At 38.9% G+C, this 19,230-nt stretch overlaps 1 protein-coding gene across 14 annotated transcripts in view; it reads left to right on the plus strand.

The window, feature by feature from the left end:
- The window catches only part of LOC134336752 (elastin-like), a 243,913-nt gene that overhangs the window by 99,456 nt on the left and 125,227 nt on the right, over nt 1-19,230 (plus strand). For 10 of the 14 annotated variants that reach the window (XM_063031179.1, XM_063031178.1, XM_063031187.1 and 7 more), the window contains 9 exons: nt 1,765-1,812; nt 5,386-5,433; nt 6,108-6,143; nt 8,078-8,125; nt 11,699-11,746; nt 12,422-12,457; nt 14,672-14,719; nt 15,402-15,437; nt 16,875-16,922. In XM_063031179.1, the coding sequence (XP_062887249.1) occupies nt 1,765-1,812; nt 5,386-5,433; nt 6,108-6,143; nt 8,078-8,125; nt 11,699-11,746; nt 12,422-12,457; nt 14,672-14,719; nt 15,402-15,437; nt 16,875-16,922 (396 nt within the window). The remainder of the gene's footprint in view (nt 1-1,764; nt 1,813-5,385; nt 5,434-6,107; nt 6,144-8,077; nt 8,126-11,698; nt 11,747-12,421; nt 12,458-14,671; nt 14,720-15,401; nt 15,438-16,874; nt 16,923-19,230) is intronic. The other 4 variants (XM_063031185.1, XM_063031189.1, XM_063031192.1 and 1 more) reach the window with 4 other exon arrangements.

Here is a 19,230-nt window from a genome sequence, read left to right on the forward strand (position 1 = left end):
GGGCAAGGGAGAGCAGGAGAGGTGTGAAAGAGTCTGAGAGGAGATATTGTGCACAGGAGAGGAGAGGGACAGCCCAAAAGGAGTTACTGCATATGTGAGAATAGATGGATGGATGTGGACTAAGCAGGACAAGCATGGGTAGACAAGAGACATCGAGTTATAGAACACCACAGCACATTAACACGGACTACGGCCTATCTAGTCCATACTGAACTGTTTGTCTGCCTAATCCTATCAGTCTACACCAGTATCATAGCCCTCAATAACCCCCACCCACAGAATATTAATGCACCTAATCAAATTTCTTCTAAATGTTGAAATCAAACCTGTATCTACTATTTCTGCTGGCAGCTCATTCCACACTCTCACCAACCTCTGAGTGAAGAAGTTCCACCTCATGTTCCCCTTAATCATTTCACCTTATGCCCCTAACACATGACCTCTAGTTTAATCTCACCCAACCTCACTGGAAAAAGCCTACTTGAATTTACCCTATCTATACCCTTCATAATTTTTTATACCTCTGTCGACTCTCCCCTGATTCTCCTACACTCCAGGGAATAAATTCCTAACCTATTCAAACTTTCCCTGTAACTCAGATCCTCAAGTTTTAGCAACCTCCTTGTAAATCTTACCTGTAGGTAGGTGACCAGAACTGGATATAATTCTCCAAATTATGCCCCACTAATGTCCCGTATAAATTCAATGTAACTTCCCAACTTCTGTCCTCATTACTTTGATTTATGAAGGCCAAAGTGTGAAAATCTCTCGGGAGGAAAATCAGAATCTAGATCATTAATTGTTTAGGATCCTCAGATGCGCAGGTAAGATTTGAACCCAGATCTGCAGTTGCCAGCTCCATAATGTATCAATTGCACTATCACCAGGGCCCAACTAGCATGCCCACAGCTTACTAACCCTAACCTTAACTATCGGACTTTGGTTGGTAGGAGCACCTGGTGGAAACCCACGTGGTCACTGGGTGAAGGTGCAAACTCCTTACAGACAATGGCAGGAATTGAACCCTGATCAGTGACTGTTCCTGCTGTAAAGCATTTTCACCAGCCACTTCACTACCTTGTCATCCTACAAGAGAGAGACTGAGATCAGGAGACTCAGGAGCAAGAATGGGAGCAAGTGGAATGGGATGTAAGAAAGAGGAAATGTGAAACGATGGATAGGAGAAAGGGAATTAAGGACTGAAGGAATAGGTAAGGAGTGAGGAGAAGATAGAAACATAACATGGGCAAATTAAGCATCAGCAGGGGTCAATGACTAAAAGGGAAAATTAAAAAGAAAACCTGAAGTTATTGGAAATCTGAGGTAAAGAAACATAAAGCCTCAGAAGCATTCAACAGGTCAGACAGCATCTCTGGAAAGAGAGGGAGTGCATTTCAATGTCCTTTGGCAGGTGATGTGTGAATATCCAGTCTCCCGAACAATGAACTGTATATGATCTGCATAAGGTAAAATGAACACTATATTATTCAAAACTTCTGCAATTTATTTGCTGTTAACATGCAAAATTAATTAGTTAAATATGCATTGATTTTCAGTTACATTTAATACTGATTAATTGACAACTCCAGAATAAATGATTCCTCGTTATACTCTTTATTCTGTTCTTGATAGAAATAAAAATAGCAAATCATTCCTGTGATTGGAATTGTAGTGATATTTACTGTGTTTACAACAATCAAATAGAACTTCACTTGGGTTTATTTAAAATTTTAATGAGTATAACTCTCCTTTATGCCATTTCAGGTGCTGTACCTGGAGGCATACCGGAAGCCATTCCAGGAGCTGTTCCAGGTAATCTGTGCTGGAATTTGCCATCTCTGAATCATAAATTGCAATGCATTATCTGTTTCAGATTCACAGATAACCAAAAATCTCTTGAACCTCATTAGCAATCCCTTGTGGGTCCCAATTGGATAATTTACACAAGTCACTAAGAGATCTGTCACATTAACTTTTACCAGACAGCAAGTCACCTCCAGTTATGCCTTTTGATAAAGTTGTTGAGCTTGGAAAATGTTGATAAATAGCGTAGACTTCAAGTGCAGACCAAGAGCAGAATGCCCAAACAGGTTTATTGGCAGCAATCTCACAGAAACTTCAGGAAGTCCTTAAATTGCAGGAATATACAAATATAATTGATGGCAGCTCACCACAGAAATATCATCATGTTATGATGCACGGACTATTTTCTAAAAAGGGAGTGAATACAGAAACTGGACAAGCAAAGGCACCTGGGTGTCCTCATGGTAGATTTCCTAAAGGTCAAAATTGGAGGTTGAGTTGGTGGTAAGGAAGGGAAATGTAAAGTTGACATTCATTTCAAGAGGACTGGAATGTAGAAACAAGGAAGAAATGCAGAGGTACATGTCGACGTCAAAGTCAAAATGTTGGTAATCCCTGCCATAAATGGTCAATCTCTGTCATTTCAGGAGGATATGCAGCTGCCAAAGCTGCTAGATATGTAGGTAAATCTGTCAAAGGTGTTGAACATGAGAATATTTCTGTACTAATAAGTAGAGTAGAATGGAAGAAGGAGGAAAATGGAGAGGAGTATTTTTGATGCCAGCAAAAAAAGCTGAGGGAATGAGGGCAAAAGTGAAAATGGGAGAGGAGGAGCAGTGTATATGAGGAAGAAGGGAGAGAACAAAGAAGGGTAAAGGAAGAGCAGGAGAGGTGTGGAAGAGCCTGAGAGGAGATATTATGCACAGGAGAGGAGAGGGACAGCCCAAAAGGATGTACTGCATATGTGAGAATAAATGGATGGATGTGGACTAAGCAGAGCAAGCGTGGGAAGACAAAAGACATCAAGTCATAGAACACAACAACATAGAAACGCGGACTGCGGCCCATCTAGTCCATACTGAACTGCTTCATTTTCATTTTTAAATCTTTTTTATTAATTATTATTGAAAATCAACAAAAATACATTAAAGTAATTAAGTCAACATATCAATATGTACAATAAATTAAATTATCAAATAACTGATTAACAAAGCTAAACAATATATCAATAATAATAAGAAAAAACAAAATGTTAAAACTATTTTTTTGGAAAAGAGAAAGAAGGAAAACTAACTAAAACTACAACTAAAACTAAACAAAAAAACCCATTGGGAGCACAACCCCAGAGCTATACGCCATACAAGCTTCCATAAAAGAAAAATGTAAATCCGCCAACCAAATCTATTTAAATAAGAATCAGAATGGGACCATCTTAATTAACTCAAATCAAATTATAGTAGCGGGCAAAAGAACTCCACCTTTTCTCAAAGTCAAATCAATGATCAAAAGTTTTACTTCTGATTTTCTCCAAACTAAGACATAGCATCACCTGAGAGAACCATTGTACCAAAGTGGGAGCAAAGGCATCTTTCCATTTCAATAAAATAGCCCTTCTGGCCAATAATGTGACAAATGCAATTACATATAATACCATGAATATATTGAGGGATTATACCGAACAAAACTGTCAATTTATTAGGTTGTAAATTAATTTTTAAAGCTTTAGAAATTGTAGAGAAAATAGATTTCCAAAACTGTTTCAATACAGAACATGATCAAAACATATGTGTCAATGTAGCTGTCTCAGTTTTACATCTATCACACTGGCTATCAACATTAGGAAATATTTTAGATAATCTCTCCTTTGTCAAATAGTAACGATGCACAATTTTAAATTGAATTAAAGAGTGACTTTAATTACACCCCACTAATGTCTCATACAAATTCAACATAACTTCCCAACTTCTGTACTCATTACTTTGATTTATGAAGGCAAATGCACTAACATTTCTCTGGAGGAAAATCAGAATCCAGATGATTGGTGGTTTAAGATCCTCAGATGCGCGAGTAAGATTTGAGTGAATGAAATTTATTTCAGTCAGTACAAACATAACAAAAAGCAACATTTTCAATGATGATTTCATAGGACAAATTTACAACAAAAAAAATATAGATATTCTTTAAAACAGACTGAAAGGGTGTGGCCTGAATCTACAGCTTATTACACCTGTGCCTCTTACTTATACAACAACATATTTGGCGTCAATCATCACATCAAAACCAAAAATTTCATAATCTTTTAACACAAAATCCAATTCCAAGTATCATTTATTTACATTACTCCCATTCATTTTAAATCATGTGTTTTATATTTGTTCATTAAATTATTTTTAAATAATTTTTTAACTTGTTAAGTGTGGTGCATGTTTTTAAATTCTCACTACAACTGTTCCATAGATTCACCCCTCTGACTGAAATACAATGATTTTTTACATTTGTTCTTATCCTTTGTTTTTGAAATATACATGTTCCTCTCAAATCATGTTGACTTTCTCTTATTTTAAACAACCTTTGGATACTTTGTGGTAGCTGTCCATTTTTGCTTTATACATAATTTGTATTATTTTAAAATCTACAAAATCTCTGAATTTGAACCCAGATCTACAATTGCCAGCCCGGTAATGTATCAATTGCACTATCACCAGGGCCCAACTAGCATGTCCACAGCTTACTAACCCTAACCCTAACCATCGGACTTTGGTTGGTGAGAGCACCTGGTGGAAGCCCACATGGTCACTGGGTGAAGGTGCAAATTCCTTACAGACAATGGCAGGAATCGAACCCTGATCAGTGACTGTTCCTGCTGTAAAGCATTTTTACCAGCCACTTCACAACCTTGCCATCCTACAAGAGAGAGACTGAGATCAGGAGACACAGGAGCAAGAATGGGAGCAAGGGGAATGGGGATGTAAGAAAGGGGAAATATGAAAAGGTGGACAGGAAAATGGGAATTAGGGATTGAAGGAATAGGTAAGGAGTGAGGAGAAGATAGAACCATGACATGGGCAAATTGAGCATCAGCAGGAGTCAATGACTAAAAGGGAAAATTTAAAAAAAAACCTGAAGTTATTGGAAATCTGAGGTAAAGAAACATAAAATCTCAGAGCACTCAGCAGGTCAGACAGCATCTATGGAAAGAAATGGAGTGCATTGCAATGTCCCTTGGCAGGTGATGTGTGAATATCCAGCCTCCCAGACAATGAAGTGTATATGATCTGCATAAAGCAAAATAAATACTATAGTTTTTAAAACTTCTGCAATTTACTTGCTGTTAACATGCACAATTCATTTATTAAATATGCCTTTGTTTTCGGTCACATTTAACACTGATTAATTGACAAAACCAGAATACATGATTCCTCGTTATGCTTTTTATTCTGCTCTTGATAGTAATGGAAACAGCAAATCATCCCCGTGATTGGGATTCTCGTGATACTTACCGTGTTTACATCAATAAGCTAGAACTTTGCTTGGGTTAATTTAATATTTTAATGAGTATAACTCTCCTTTATGCCATTTCAGGTGTTGTACCTGGAGCTGTTCCGGGAGCCATTCCAGGAGCTGTTCCAGGTAATCTGTGCTGGAATTTTCCATCTCTACATAATAAATTGTAATGTGTTTATGTGGTTCAGATTCATAGATAACCAAAAATCTCCTGAACCTCATTAGCAAGGCTCTACCAGGTTCAGATCCCTTGTGTGTCCCAGTTGGATAATATACACAAGCCAGTAAGAGATCTGTCACATTAATTTTTAACGGAAGCAAGCCAACTCCAGTTATGCCTTTTGACAAAGTTGTTGAGCTCAGGGAATGTTTGTGAACGTCGTAGACTTCAAGCTCAGACCAAGAAGAGAGTGACCTAACAGATTTATTGGCTGCAATCTTGCAGAAACTTCAGGAATTCTTTGCTCAGATATATATACATATAAATAGCAGGAATACACAAAAATAGTTGATGGCACTCACCACAGAAATGTCATCATTTTATGATGCATGGACTATTTTCTAAAAAGGGAGTGAATGCAGAAACTGGACAAGTAAAGGGACTTGGCTGTCCTCGTGGAAGATTTCCTAAAGGTCAACTTGCAGGTTGATTTGTTAGTAAGGAAGGGAAATGCAATGTTGACATTCATTTCAAGAGGACTGGAATGTAAAAGCAAAGAGGAAATGCTGAGGTACATGTTGATGATAAAGTCAAAATGCTGGAGATCCTTGCCATAAATTGTCAATCTCTGTCATTTCAGGAGGATATGTAGCTGCCAAAGCTGCTAAATATGCAGGTAAATCTGTTAAAGGTGTTTAACATGAAAATATTTCTGTACTAATAAGCAGAGTAGACAGGAAGAAGGAGGAAAATGGAGAGGAGTATTTTTGATGCAAGTAAACAGCTCAGAGGGTGTGAGGGCAAAAGTGAAAAAGGGAGAGGGGGAGCAGGGAGAGTGAGGAGTGAGGGAGAGAACAAAGAGGAGGGGAAAGGGAGAGCAGGAAAGGTGTGGAAGAGCCTGAGAGGAGATATTGTACACAGGAAAGGAGAGAGATAGCCCAAAAGGAGGTACTGCATACTTAAGAATAGATGGATGGAAGTGGATAAAGCAGAACCAGTCTGGGAAGGCAAGAGTCATTGAGTTATAGAACACAACAACACAGAAACAGGTCTTCATCCCATTTCGTCGATGTTGAACTATTTGTCTGCCTAGTCCCATTAATCTGCATCAGGACCATACCCACTCCCCCATCCATGCACCTCTTCAAATTTTTCTTAAATGTTAAAATCTGCATCGACTACTACTTCTGACAGTTCATTCCACAATCCTACCACCCTCTGAGTGAAAAAGTTCCACCTTATGTTCTCCATGAACTTTTCACCTTACACCCATAACCCATGAACTCCAGTTCTAGTCTTGCCTGCTTCAACTTACCCTATCTATAGACTTCATAATTTTGTACAGCTCTATCAAATCGCCCCTCATTCTCATATGCCCTAGAGAATGAAGTCCTCACCAATTCGACCTATCACTTAAATTCAGTCCCTCAAGTTCCAACAACATCCTTGTAAATTGTATCTTATTGATACCTTTGCTGTAGGTAAGTGACCAGGACTACACACAATACTCCAAGTTAGGCCTCATCCAAGTCCTGTACAATTTCAACATAACTTCCCAACTCCTGCACTCAATACTTTTGATTTATGAAGGCCAATGCACAAAAAGTTCTCCTGGGAAAAATTAGAATCCAGGTCATTAACTGTTCAGGTTCTTCAGTTCTGCAGGTAAGAGTTGAACCCAGGTCTACTGAGCCAGCCTGGTGACTTATCATTTGCACCATCACCGGAGCCAAAATAGTAAGCCCACAAGTTACTAATCCTCTCCCTAACTCTCACCATAGGTGTTTGATTTATAGGATCACCTGGTGGAAACCCACGTGGCCACTGGGTGAAGGTGCAAACCCCTTGCAGACAATGGCAGGAATCGAACCCTGATCAGTGACTGTTCCTGCTGTAAAGCATTTTCACCAGCCACTTCACAACCTTGCCATCCTACAAGAGAGAGACTGAGATCAGGAGACTCAGGAGCAAGAATGGGAGCAAGGGGAATGGGATGTAAGAAAGAGGAAATGTGAAATGATGGATAGGAGAAAGGGAATTAAGGACTGAAGGAATAGGTAAGGAGTGAGGAGAAGATAGAAACATAACATGGGCAAATTAAGCATCAGCAGGAGTCAATGACTAAAAGGGAAAATTAAAAAGAAAACCTGAAGTTATTGGAAATCTGAGGTAAAGAAACATAAAGCCTCAGAAGCATTCAACAGGTCAGACAGCATCTCTGGAAAGAGAGGGAGTGCATTTCAATGTCCTTTGGCAGGTGATGTGTGAATATCCAGTCTCCCGAACAATGAACTGTATATGATCTGCATAAGGTAAAATGAACACTATATTATTCAAAACTTCTGCAATTTATTTGCTGTTAACATGCAAAATTAATTAGTTAAATATGCATTGATTTTCAGTTACATTTAATACTGATTAATTGACAACTCCAGAATAAATGATTCCTCGTTATACTCTTTATTCTGTTCTTGATAGAAATAAAAATAGCAAATCATTCCTGTGATTGGAATTGTAGTGATATTTACTGTGTTTACAACAATCAAATAGAACTTCACTTGGGTTTATTTAAAATTTTAATGAGTATAACTCTCCTTTATGCCATTTCAGGTGCTGTACCTGGAGGCATACCGGGAGCCATTCCAGGAGCTGTTCCAGGTAATCTGTGCTGGAATTTGCCATCTCTGAATCATAAATTGCAATGCATTATCTGTTTCAGATTCACAGATAACCAAAAATCTCTTGAACCTCATTAGCAATCCCTTGTGGGTCCCAATTGGATAATTTACACAAGTCACTAAGAGATCTGTCACATTAACTTTTACCAGACAGCAAGTCACCTCCAGTTATGCCTTTTGATAAAGTTGTTGAGCTTGGAAAATGTTGATAAATAGCGTAGACTTCAAGTGCAGACCAAGAGCAGAATGCCCAAACAGGTTTATTGGCAGCAATCTCACAGAAACTTCAGGAAGTCCTTAAATTGCAGGAATATACAAATATAATTGATGGCAGCTCACCACAGAAATATCATCATGTTATGATGCACGGACTATTTTCTAAAAAGGGAGTGAATACAGAAACTGGACAAGCAGAGGCACCTGGGTGTCCTCATGGTAGATTTCCTAAAGGTCAAAATTGGAGGTTGAGTTGGTGGTAAGGAAGGGAAATGTAAAGTTGACATTCATTTCAAGAGGACTGGAATGTAGAAACAAGGAAGAAATGCAGAGGTACATGTCGACGTCAAAGTCAAAATGTTGGTAATCCCTGCCATAAATGGTCAATCTCTGTCATTTCAGGAGGATATGCAGCTGCCAAAGCTGCTAGATATGTAGGTAAATCTGTCAAAGGTGTTTAACATGAGAATATTTCTGTACTAATAAGTAGAGTAGAATGGAAGAAGGAGGAAAATGGAGAGGAGTATTTTTGATGCCAGCAAAAAAAGCTGAGGGAATGAGGGCAAAAGTGAAAATGGGAGAGGAGGAGCAGTGTATATGAGGAAGAAGGGAGAGAACAAAGAAGGGTAAAGGAAGAGCAGGAGAGGTGTGGAAGAGCCTGAGAGGAGATATTATGCACAGGAGAGGAGAGGGACAGCCCAAAAGGATGTACTGCATATGTGAGAATAAATGGATGGTTGTGGACTAAGCAGAGCAAGCGTGGGAAGACAAAAGACATCAAGTCATAGAACACAACAACATAGAAACGCGGACTGCGGCCCATCTAGTCCATACTGAACTGCTTCATTTTCATTTTTAAATCTTTTTTATTAATTATTATTGAAAATCAACAAAAATACATTAAAGTAATTAAGTCAACATATCAATATGTACAATAAATTAAATTATCAAATAACTGATTAACAAAGCTAAACAATATATCAATAATAATAAGAAAAAACAAAATGTTAAAACTATTTTTTTGGAAAAGAGAAAGAAGGAAAACTAACTAAAACTACAACTAAAACTAAACAAAAAAACCCATTGGGAGCACAACCCCAGAGCTATACGCCATACAAGCTTCCATAAAAGAAAAATGTAAATCCGCCAACCAAATCTATTTAAATAAGAATCAGAATGGGACCATCTTAATTAACTCAAATCAAATTATAGTAGCGGGCAAAAGAACTCCACCTTTTCTCAAAGTCAAATCAATGATCAAAAGTTTTACTTCTGATTTTCTCCAAACTAAGACATAGCATCACCTGAGAGAACCATTGTACCAAAGTGGGAGCAAAGGCATCTTTCTATTTCAATAAAATAGCCCTTCTGGCCAATAATGTGACAAATGCAATTACATATAATACCATGAATATATTGAGGGATTATACCGAACAAAACTGTCAATTTATTAGGTTGTAAATTAATTTTTAAAGCTTTAGAAATTGTAGAGAAAATAGATTTCCAAAACTGTTTCAATACAGAACATGACCAAAACATATGTGTCAATGTAGCTGTCTCAGTTTTACATCTATCACACTGGCTATCAACATTAGGAAATATTTTAGATAATCTCTCCTTTGTCAAATAGTAACGATGTACAATTTTAAATTGAATTAAAGAGTGACTTTAATTACACCCCACTAATGTCTCATACAAATTCAACATAACTTCCCAACTTCTGTACTCATTACTTTGATTTATGAAGGCAAATGCACTAACATTTCTCTGGAGGAAAATCAGAATCCAGATGATTGGTGGTTTAAGATCCTCAGATGCGCGAGTAAGATTTGAGTGAATGAAATTTATTTCAGTCAGTACAAACATAACAAAAAGCAACATTTTCAATGATGATTTCATAGGACAAATTTACAACAAAAAAAATATAGATATTCTTTAAAACAGACTGAAAGGGTGTGGCCTGAATCTACAGCTTATTACACCTGTGCCTCTTACTTATACAACAACATATTTGGCGTCAATCATCACATCAAAACCAAAAATTTCATAATCTTTTAACACAAAATCCAATTCCAAGTATCATTTATTTACATTACTCCCATTCATTTTAAATCATGTGTTTTATATTTGTTCATTAAATTATTTTTAAATAATTTTTTAACTTGTTAAGTGTGGTGCATGTTTTTAAATTCTCACTACAACTGTTCCATAGATTCACCCCTCTGACTGAAATACAATGATTTTTTACATTTGTTCTTATCCTTTGTTTTTGAAATATACATGTTCCTCTCAAATCATGTTGACTTTCTCTTATTTTAAACAACCTTTGGATACTTTGTGGTAGCTGTCCATTTTTGCTTTATACATAATTTGTATTATTTTAAAATCTACAAAATCTCTGAATTTGAACCCAGATCTACAATTGCCAGCCCGGTAATGTATCAATTGCACTATCACCAGGGCCCAACTAGCATGCCCACAGCTTACTAACCCTAACCCTAACCATCGGACTTTGGTTGGTGAGAGCACCTGGTGGAAGCCCACATGGTCACTGGGTGAAGGTGCAAATTCCTTACAGACAATGGCAGGAATCGAACCCTGATCAGTGACTGTTCCTGCTGTAAAGCATTTTTACCAGCCACTTCACAACCTTGCCATCCTACAAGAGAGAGACTGAGATCAGGAGACACAGGAGCAAGAATGGGAGCAAGGGGAATGGGGATGTAAGAAAGGGGAAATATGAAAAGGTGGACAGGAAAATGGGAATTAGGGATTGAAGGAATAGGTAAGGAGTGAGGAGAAGATAGAACCATGACATGGGCAAATTGAGCATCAGCAGGAGTCAATGACTAAAAGGGAAAATTTAAAAAAAAACCTGAAGTTATTGGAAATCTGAGGTAAAGAAACATAAAATCTCAGAGCACTCAGCAGGTCAGACAGCATCTATGGAAAGAAATGGAGTGCATTGCAATGTCCCTTGGCAGGTGATGTGTGAATATCCAGCCTCCCAGACAATGAAGTGTATATGATCTGCATAAAGCAAAATAAATACTATAGTTTTTAAAACTTCTGCAATTTACTTGCTGTTAACATGCACAATTCATTTATTAAATATGCCTTTGTTTTCGGTCACATTTAACACTGATTAATTGACAAAACCAGAATACATGATTCCTCGTTATGCTTTTTATTCTGCTCTTGATAGTAATGGAAACAGCAAATCATCCCCGTGATTGGGATTCTCGTGATACTTACCGTGTTTACATCAATAAGCTAGAACTTTGCTTGGGTTAATTTAATATTTTAATGAGTATAACTCTCCTTTATGCCATTTCAGGTGTTGTACCTGGAGCTGTTCCGGGAGCCATTCCAGGAGCTGTTCCAGGTAATCTGTGCTGGAATTTTCCATCTCTACATAATAAATTGTAATGTGTTTATGTGGTTCAGATTCATAGATAACCAAAAATCTCCTGAACCTCATTAGCAAGGCTCTACCAGGTTCAGATCCCTTGTGTGTCCCAGTTGGATAATATACACAAGCCAGTAAGAGATCTGTCACATTAATTTTTAACGGAAGCAAGCCAACTCCAGTTATGCCTTTTGACAAAGTTGTTGAGCTCAGGGAATGTTTGTGAACGTCGTAGACTTCAAGCTCAGACCAAGAAGAGAGTGACCTAACAGATTTATTGGCTGCAATCTTGCAGAAACTTCAGGAATTCTTTGCTCAGATATATATACATATAAATAGCAGGAATACACAAAAATAGTTGATGGCAGCTCACCACAGAAATGTTATCATTTTATGATGCATGGACTATTTTCTAAAAAGGGAGTGAATGCAGAAACTGGACAAGTAAAGGGACTTGGCTGTCCTCGTGGAAGATTTCCTAAAGGTCAACTTGCAGGTTGATTTGTTAGTAAGGAAGGGAAATGCAATGTTGACATTCATTTCAAGAGGACTGGAATGTAAAAGCAAAGAGGAAATGCTGAGGTACATGTTGATGATAAAGTCAAAATGCTGGAGATCCTTGCCATAAATTGTCAATCTCTGTCATTTCAGGAGGATATGCAGCTGCCAAAGCTGCTAAATATGCAGGTAAATCTGTTAAAGGTGTTTAACATGAAAATATTTCTGTACTAATAAGCAGAGTAGACAGGAAGAAGGAGGAAAATGGAGAGGAGTATTTTTGATGCAAGTAAACAGCTCAGAGGGTGTGAGGGCAAAAGTGAAAAAGGGAGAGGGGGAGCAGGGAGAGTGAGGAGTGAGGGAGAGAACAAAGAGGAGGGGAAAGGGAGAGCAGGAAAGGTGTGGAAGAGCCTGAGAGGAGATATTGTACACAGGAAAGGAGAGAGATAGCCCAAAAGGAGGTACTGCATACTTAAGAATAGATGGATGGAAGTGGATAAAGCAGAACCAGTCTGGGAAGGCAAGAGTCATTGAGTTATAGAACACAACAACACAGAAACAGGTCTTCATCCCATTTCGTCGATGTTGAACTATTTGTCTGCCTAGTCCCATTAATCTGCATCAGGACCATACCCACTCCCCCATCCATGCACCTCTTCAAATTTTTCTTAAATGTTAAAATCTGCATCGACTACTACTTCTGACAGTTCATTCCACAATCCTACCACCCTCTGAGTGAAAAAGTTCCACCTTATGTTCTCCATGAACTTTTCACCTTACACCCATAACCCATGAACTCCAGTTCTAGTCTTGCCTGCTTCAACTTACCCTATCTATAGACTTCATAATTTTGTACAGCTCTATCAAATCGCCCCTCATTCTCATATGCCCTAGAGAATGAAGTCCTCACCAATTCGACCTATCACTTAAATTCAGTCCCTCAAGTTCCAACAACATCCTTGTAAATTGTATCTTATTGATACCTTTGCTGTAGGTAAGTGACCAGGACTACACACAATACTCCAAGTTAGGCCTCATCCAAGTCCTGTACAATTTCAACATAACTTCCCAACTCCTGCACTCAATACTTTTGATTTATGAAGGCCAATGCACAAAAAGTTCTCCTGGGAAAAATTAGAATCCAGGTCATTAACTGTTCAGGTTCTTCAGTTCTGCAGGTAAGAGTTGAACCCAGGTCTACTGAGCCAGCCTGGTGACTTATCATTTGCACCATCACCGGAGCCAAAATAGTAAGCCCACAAGTTACTAACCCTCTCCCTAACTCTCACCATAGGTGTTTGATTTATAGGATCACCTGGTGGAAACCCACGTGGCCACTGGGTGAAGGTGCAAACCCCTTGCAGACAATAGCAGGAATCGAACCCTGATCAGTGACTGTTCATGCTGTCAAGCGATTGCACTAGGCACTTCACTACCTTGTCATCCTACCAGAGGTAGATTGAGATCAGGAGACTCTGGAACGAGGAATAGGAGCAAGGGGATTGGGGATGTAAGAAAGAGGAAATATGAAATGGTGGTCAGGAGGAAGGGAATTAGGGACTTAAGGAATAGGTAAGGAGTGAGAAAGAGATAGACACATCATATGGGGCAAATTGAGCATCTGCAGGAGTCGATGACTAAAAGGAAATATTAAAAAGGAAACCTGAAGTTATTGGAAATCTGAGGTAAAGAAACATAAAACCTCAGAAGCACTCAGCAGGTCAAACAGTATCTATGGAAGGAGAGGGAGTGCATTTCAATGTCCTTTGGCAGGTCATGTGTGAATATCGAGCCTCCCAGACAATGAACTGTATATGATCTACATAAGGCAAAATAAACACTATATTATTCAAGACTTCTGCAATTTATTTGCTGTTAACATGCACAATTAATTCATTAAATATATATTGATTTTCAGTCACATTTAATACTGATTAATTGACAAAAACTACAATAAGCAATTCATAGAAACATGGAAAACCTACAGCACAATACAGCCCTTTGGCTCACAAAGCTGTGCCGAACATGTCCTTACCTTAGAAATTACCTAGGTTTGCCCATAGCCCTCTATCTTTCTGAGCTCCATGTACCTAGAAACACAGAAACTTAGAAAATAGGTGCAGGAGTAGGCCATTCGGCCCTTCGATCTGCACTGCCATTCAGTATAGTCATGGCTGATCATCCAACTCAGATGATCTGAGTTGGATGTCCAAGAGTCTCTTAAAAGACCCTATCACATCCTCGTTATGCTCTTTATTCTGTTCTTAATAGAAATAGAAACAGCAAATCATCCCCGTGAGTGGAATTGTAATAATACTTACTGTGTTTACATCAATAAGCTACAACATCACTTGGGTTAATTTAATATTTTAATGAGTATAATGCTCCTTTATGCCATTTCAGGTGCTGTACCTGGAGCTGTTCCGGGAGCCATTCCAGGAGCTGTTCCAGGTAACCTGTGCTGGAATTTTCCATCTCTACATAATAAATTGTAATGTTATTTATTTGGTTCAGATTCACAGATATCCAAAAATCTCTCGAACCTCATTAGCAAGGCTCTGCCTGGATTGGGGTCCTTGTGAGCCCCAGTCGGATAAATTACACAAGCCAGTAAGAGCTCTGTCACATTAACTTTTAACGGAAGCAAACCATCTCAGTTATGCCTTTTGACGAAGTTGTTGAGCTTAGGAAATGCTTATGACTGTCGTAGACATCAAGCAGCGTCTGAGAGCAGAGTGCCCTGACAGATATATTGGCTGCAATCTCACAGTAACTTCAGGAATTTGTTGCTCAGGTATAGATACATAAAATCCTTAAATTGCAGGAATATACAAAACAATTGATGGCAGCTCACTACAGAAATGTTATCATGTTATGATGCATGGATTATTTTCTAAATGGGGAGTAAACGCAGAAATTGGATGTGCAAAGGGACTTTGGTGTCCTCGTGGAAGATTCCCTAAATGTCAAATTGCAGGTTGAGTAGGTAGTAAGGAAAGGAAATGCAATGTTGGCATTAATTTCAAGAGGACTGGAATGTAAAATCAAGGAGGAAATACTGAGTTACATTTTGATGTTAAAGTCAAAATGCTGGTGATTTCTGTCATAAATTGTCAATTTCTTTCATTTTCAGGTGGATATGCAGCTGCCAAAGCTGCTAAATATGCAGGTAAATTTGTTAAAGGTGTTTAAAATGTAAACATTTCTGTACTAATAAGCAGAGTAGAAAGCAAGAAAGAGGAAAATGGAGAGGAAAATATTTGATGCAAGCAAACAGCCGTGAGGGTTTGAGCGCAAAAGTGAAAAAGGGAGAGGGGGAGCAGGGAGTGTGAGGAGTGAGGGAGAGACAAAGAGGAGGGGAAAGGGAGATCAGGAGAGGTGTGAAAGAGCCTGAGAGGAGATAATGTGCACAGGAGAGGAGACGGACAGCCTGAAAGAAGTTACTGTATATGTGAGAATAGATGGATGGATGTGGACTAGGCAGAAGCAGAGTGGGAAGACAAGAGACATCGAATCATAGAACACAACAACACAGAAACTAGGACTACGACCCACCTAGTCCATGCTGAACTGTTGCTCTGCCTAGTCCCATCATTCCGCATCGGTACCAGAGCCCTCCAATCTACCACCTCCAAATATTAATGCACCTAATCAAATTTCTCTCAAATGTGAAAATCGAACCTGCATCCACTATTTCTGCTGGCAGCTCCTTCCACACTCTCACCACCCTCTGAGTGAAAAGGTTCCACCTCATGTTCCCCTTAATCATTTCATCTTCTACCCTTAACACATGACTTCCAGTTTAGTCTCACCCAACTTCACTGGAAAATGCCTACTTGAACTTAACCTATCTATACCTTTCATAAATGTTTATGCCTCTATCAACTCTCCCCTCATTCTCCTACACTCTAAGGAATAAATTCCTAACCTATTCAAACTTTCCCTGTAACTCAGATCTCAAGTTTTAGCAGCTTCCTTGTAAATCTTACCTGTAGGTAGGTGACCAGAACTGGATATAATTCTCCAAATTATGCCCCACTAACATCCCGTATTACTTCAACATAACTTCCCAACTTCAACAGGAAGAACAGTTCCCTTCTAGTTATTCTAGCCAATAACTAGAAGGGAAATTTAAAAAGAAACCTGAAGTTATTGGAAATCTGAGGTAAAGAAACATAAAACCTCAGAAGCACTCAGCAGGTCAGCCAGTATCTCTGGAAAGAGAGGGACTGCATTTCAGTGTTCTTTGGCAGGTCATGTGTGAATATCCAGCCTCCCAGACAATGAACTCTATATGATCTGCATAAGGTAAAATAAACACTATATATTTCAAAACCTCTGCAATTTATTTGCTGTTAACATGCACAATTAATTCATTAGATATGCATTGATTTTCAGTCGCATTAAATACTGATTAATTGACAACTCCAGAATAAATTATTCCTCGTTATACTCTTTATTCTGTTCTTGATAGAAATGGAAACAGCAAATCATTCCTGTGATTGGAATTGTAGTGATACTTACTGTGTTTACATCAATAAAATAGAACTTCACTTGGCTTTATTTAATATTTTAATGAGTATATCTCTCCTTTATGCCATTTCAGGTGCTGTACCTGGAGGCATACCAGGAGCCATTCCAGGAGCTGTTCCAGGTAATCTGTGCTGGAATTTGCCATCTCTGAATAATAAATTGCAATGCATTATCTGTTTCAGATTCACCGATAACCAAAAATCTCCTAAACCTCATTAGCAATCCCTTGTGTGTCCCAATTGGATAATTTACACAAGTCAGTTAGAGCTCTGTCACGTTAACTTTTACCAGACAGCAAGTCACCTCCAGTTATACATTTTGACAAAGTTGTTGAGCTTGGGAAATGTCGATGAATATCGTAGACTTCAAGTGCAGACCAAGAGCAGAATGCCCAAACAGATTTATTGGCTGCAATCTCACAGAACTTAAGGACTTCTTTGCTCAGGTATAGATACATAAAGTCCTTAAATTGCAGGAATATACAAAATATTTAATGGCAGCTCACCACAGAAATGTCATCATGTTATGATGCATGGACTATTTTCTAAAAGTGAGTGAATGCAAAGGTCAAATTGTAGGTTGAGTTGGTGGTAAGGAAGGGAAATGTAAAGTTGACATTCATTTCAAGGGGACTGGAATGCAGAAGCAAGGAGGAAATGCTGAGGTACATGTTGATGATAAAGTCAAAATGCTGGTGATCCCTGCCATAAATTGTCAAGCTCTGTCATTTCAGGAGGATATGCAGCTGCCAAAGCTGCTAGATATGCAGGTAAATCTGTTAAAGGTGTTTAACATGAGAATATTTCTGTACTAATAAGCACGGTAGAAAGGATAAAGAGCAAAATGGAGAGGAGTATTTTTGATGCAAGCAAACAGCTGTGAGGGAATGTGAGCAAAAGTGAAAATGGGAGATGAAGAGCAGTGTATGTGAGGAAGAAGAGAGAGAACAAAGAGGAGGAGAAAGGGAGAGCAGGAGAGGTGTGAACGAGCCTGAGAGGAGATATTGTGCACAGGAGAGGAGAGGGACAGCCCAAAAGGAGGAACTGCATATGTGAGAATAGATGAATGGATGTGGACTAAGCAGAGCAAGTGTGGGAAGACAAGAGACATCGAGTTATAGAACACCACAGCACAGAAACACGGACTACGGCCCACCTAGTCCATACTGAACTGTTAGTCTGCTTCGTCCCATCAGTCTACACCGGTATCATAGCCCTCAATAACCCCCCCACCCACAGAATATTAATGCACCTATTCAAATTTCTCCTAAACGTTGAAATCAAACCCATATCTACTATTTCTGCTGGCAGCTCATTCCACACTCTCACCAACCTCTGAGTGAAGAAGTTCCACCTCATGTTCCCCTTAATCATTTCACCTTATACCCCTAACACGTGACCTCTAGTTTAATCTCACCCAACCTCACTGGAAAAAGCCTACTTGAATTTACCCTATCTATACCCTTCATAAATTTTTATACCTCTATCGACTCTCCCCTCATTCTCTTACACTCTAGGGAATAAATTCCTAACCTTTAACTCAGATCCTCAAGTTTTAGCGACTTCCTTCTAAATCTTACCTGTAGGTAGGTGACCAGAACTTTACACACAATACTCCAAATTAGACCTCACTAAGGTCTCATACAACTTCAATATAACTTCCCCACTTCTGTACTCATTACTTTGATTTATGAAGGCCAATGCGCTAAAATTTCTCTGGAGGAAAATCAGAATCCAGGTTATTAGCGGTTTAAGATCGTCAGATGCGCAGGTAAGATTTGAACCCAGATCTGCAGTTGCCAGCCCAGTAACGTATCAATTGCACTATCAGCAGGGCCCAACTAGCATGCCCACAGCTTACTAACCCCAACCTTAACTATCGGACTTTGGTTGGTAGGAGTACCTGGTGGAAACCCACGTGGTCACTGGGTGAAGGTGCAAACTCCTTACAGACAATGGCAGGAATTGAACCCTGATCGGTGACTGTTCCTGCTGTAAAGCATTTTCACCAGCCACTTCACTACCTTGTCATCCTACAAGAGAGAGACTGAGATCAGGAGACTCAGGAGCAAGAATGGGAGCAAGGGGATTGGGATGTAAGAAAGGGGAAATATGAAACGATGGACAGGAGAAAGGGAATTAAAGACTGAAGGAATAGGGAAGGAGTGAGGAGAAGATAGAAACATAACATGGGCAAATTGAGCATCAGCAGGAGTGAATGACTAAAAGGGAAAATTAAAAAGAAAACCTGAAGTTATTGGAAATCTGAGGTAAAGGAACATAAAATCTCAGAGCACTCAGCAGGTCAGACAGCATCTCTGGAAAGAGAGGGAGTGCATTTCAGTGTCCTTTGGCAGGTGATGTGTGAATATCCAGCCTCCCAGACAATGAACTGTATATGATCTGCATAAGGCAAAATAAATACTATAG

Source organism: Mobula hypostoma, chromosome 23 (genome assembly GCF_963921235.1).
Source record: "Mobula hypostoma chromosome 23, sMobHyp1.1, whole genome shotgun sequence".
NCBI lineage: Eukaryota > Metazoa > Chordata > Chondrichthyes > Myliobatiformes > Myliobatidae > Mobula > Mobula hypostoma.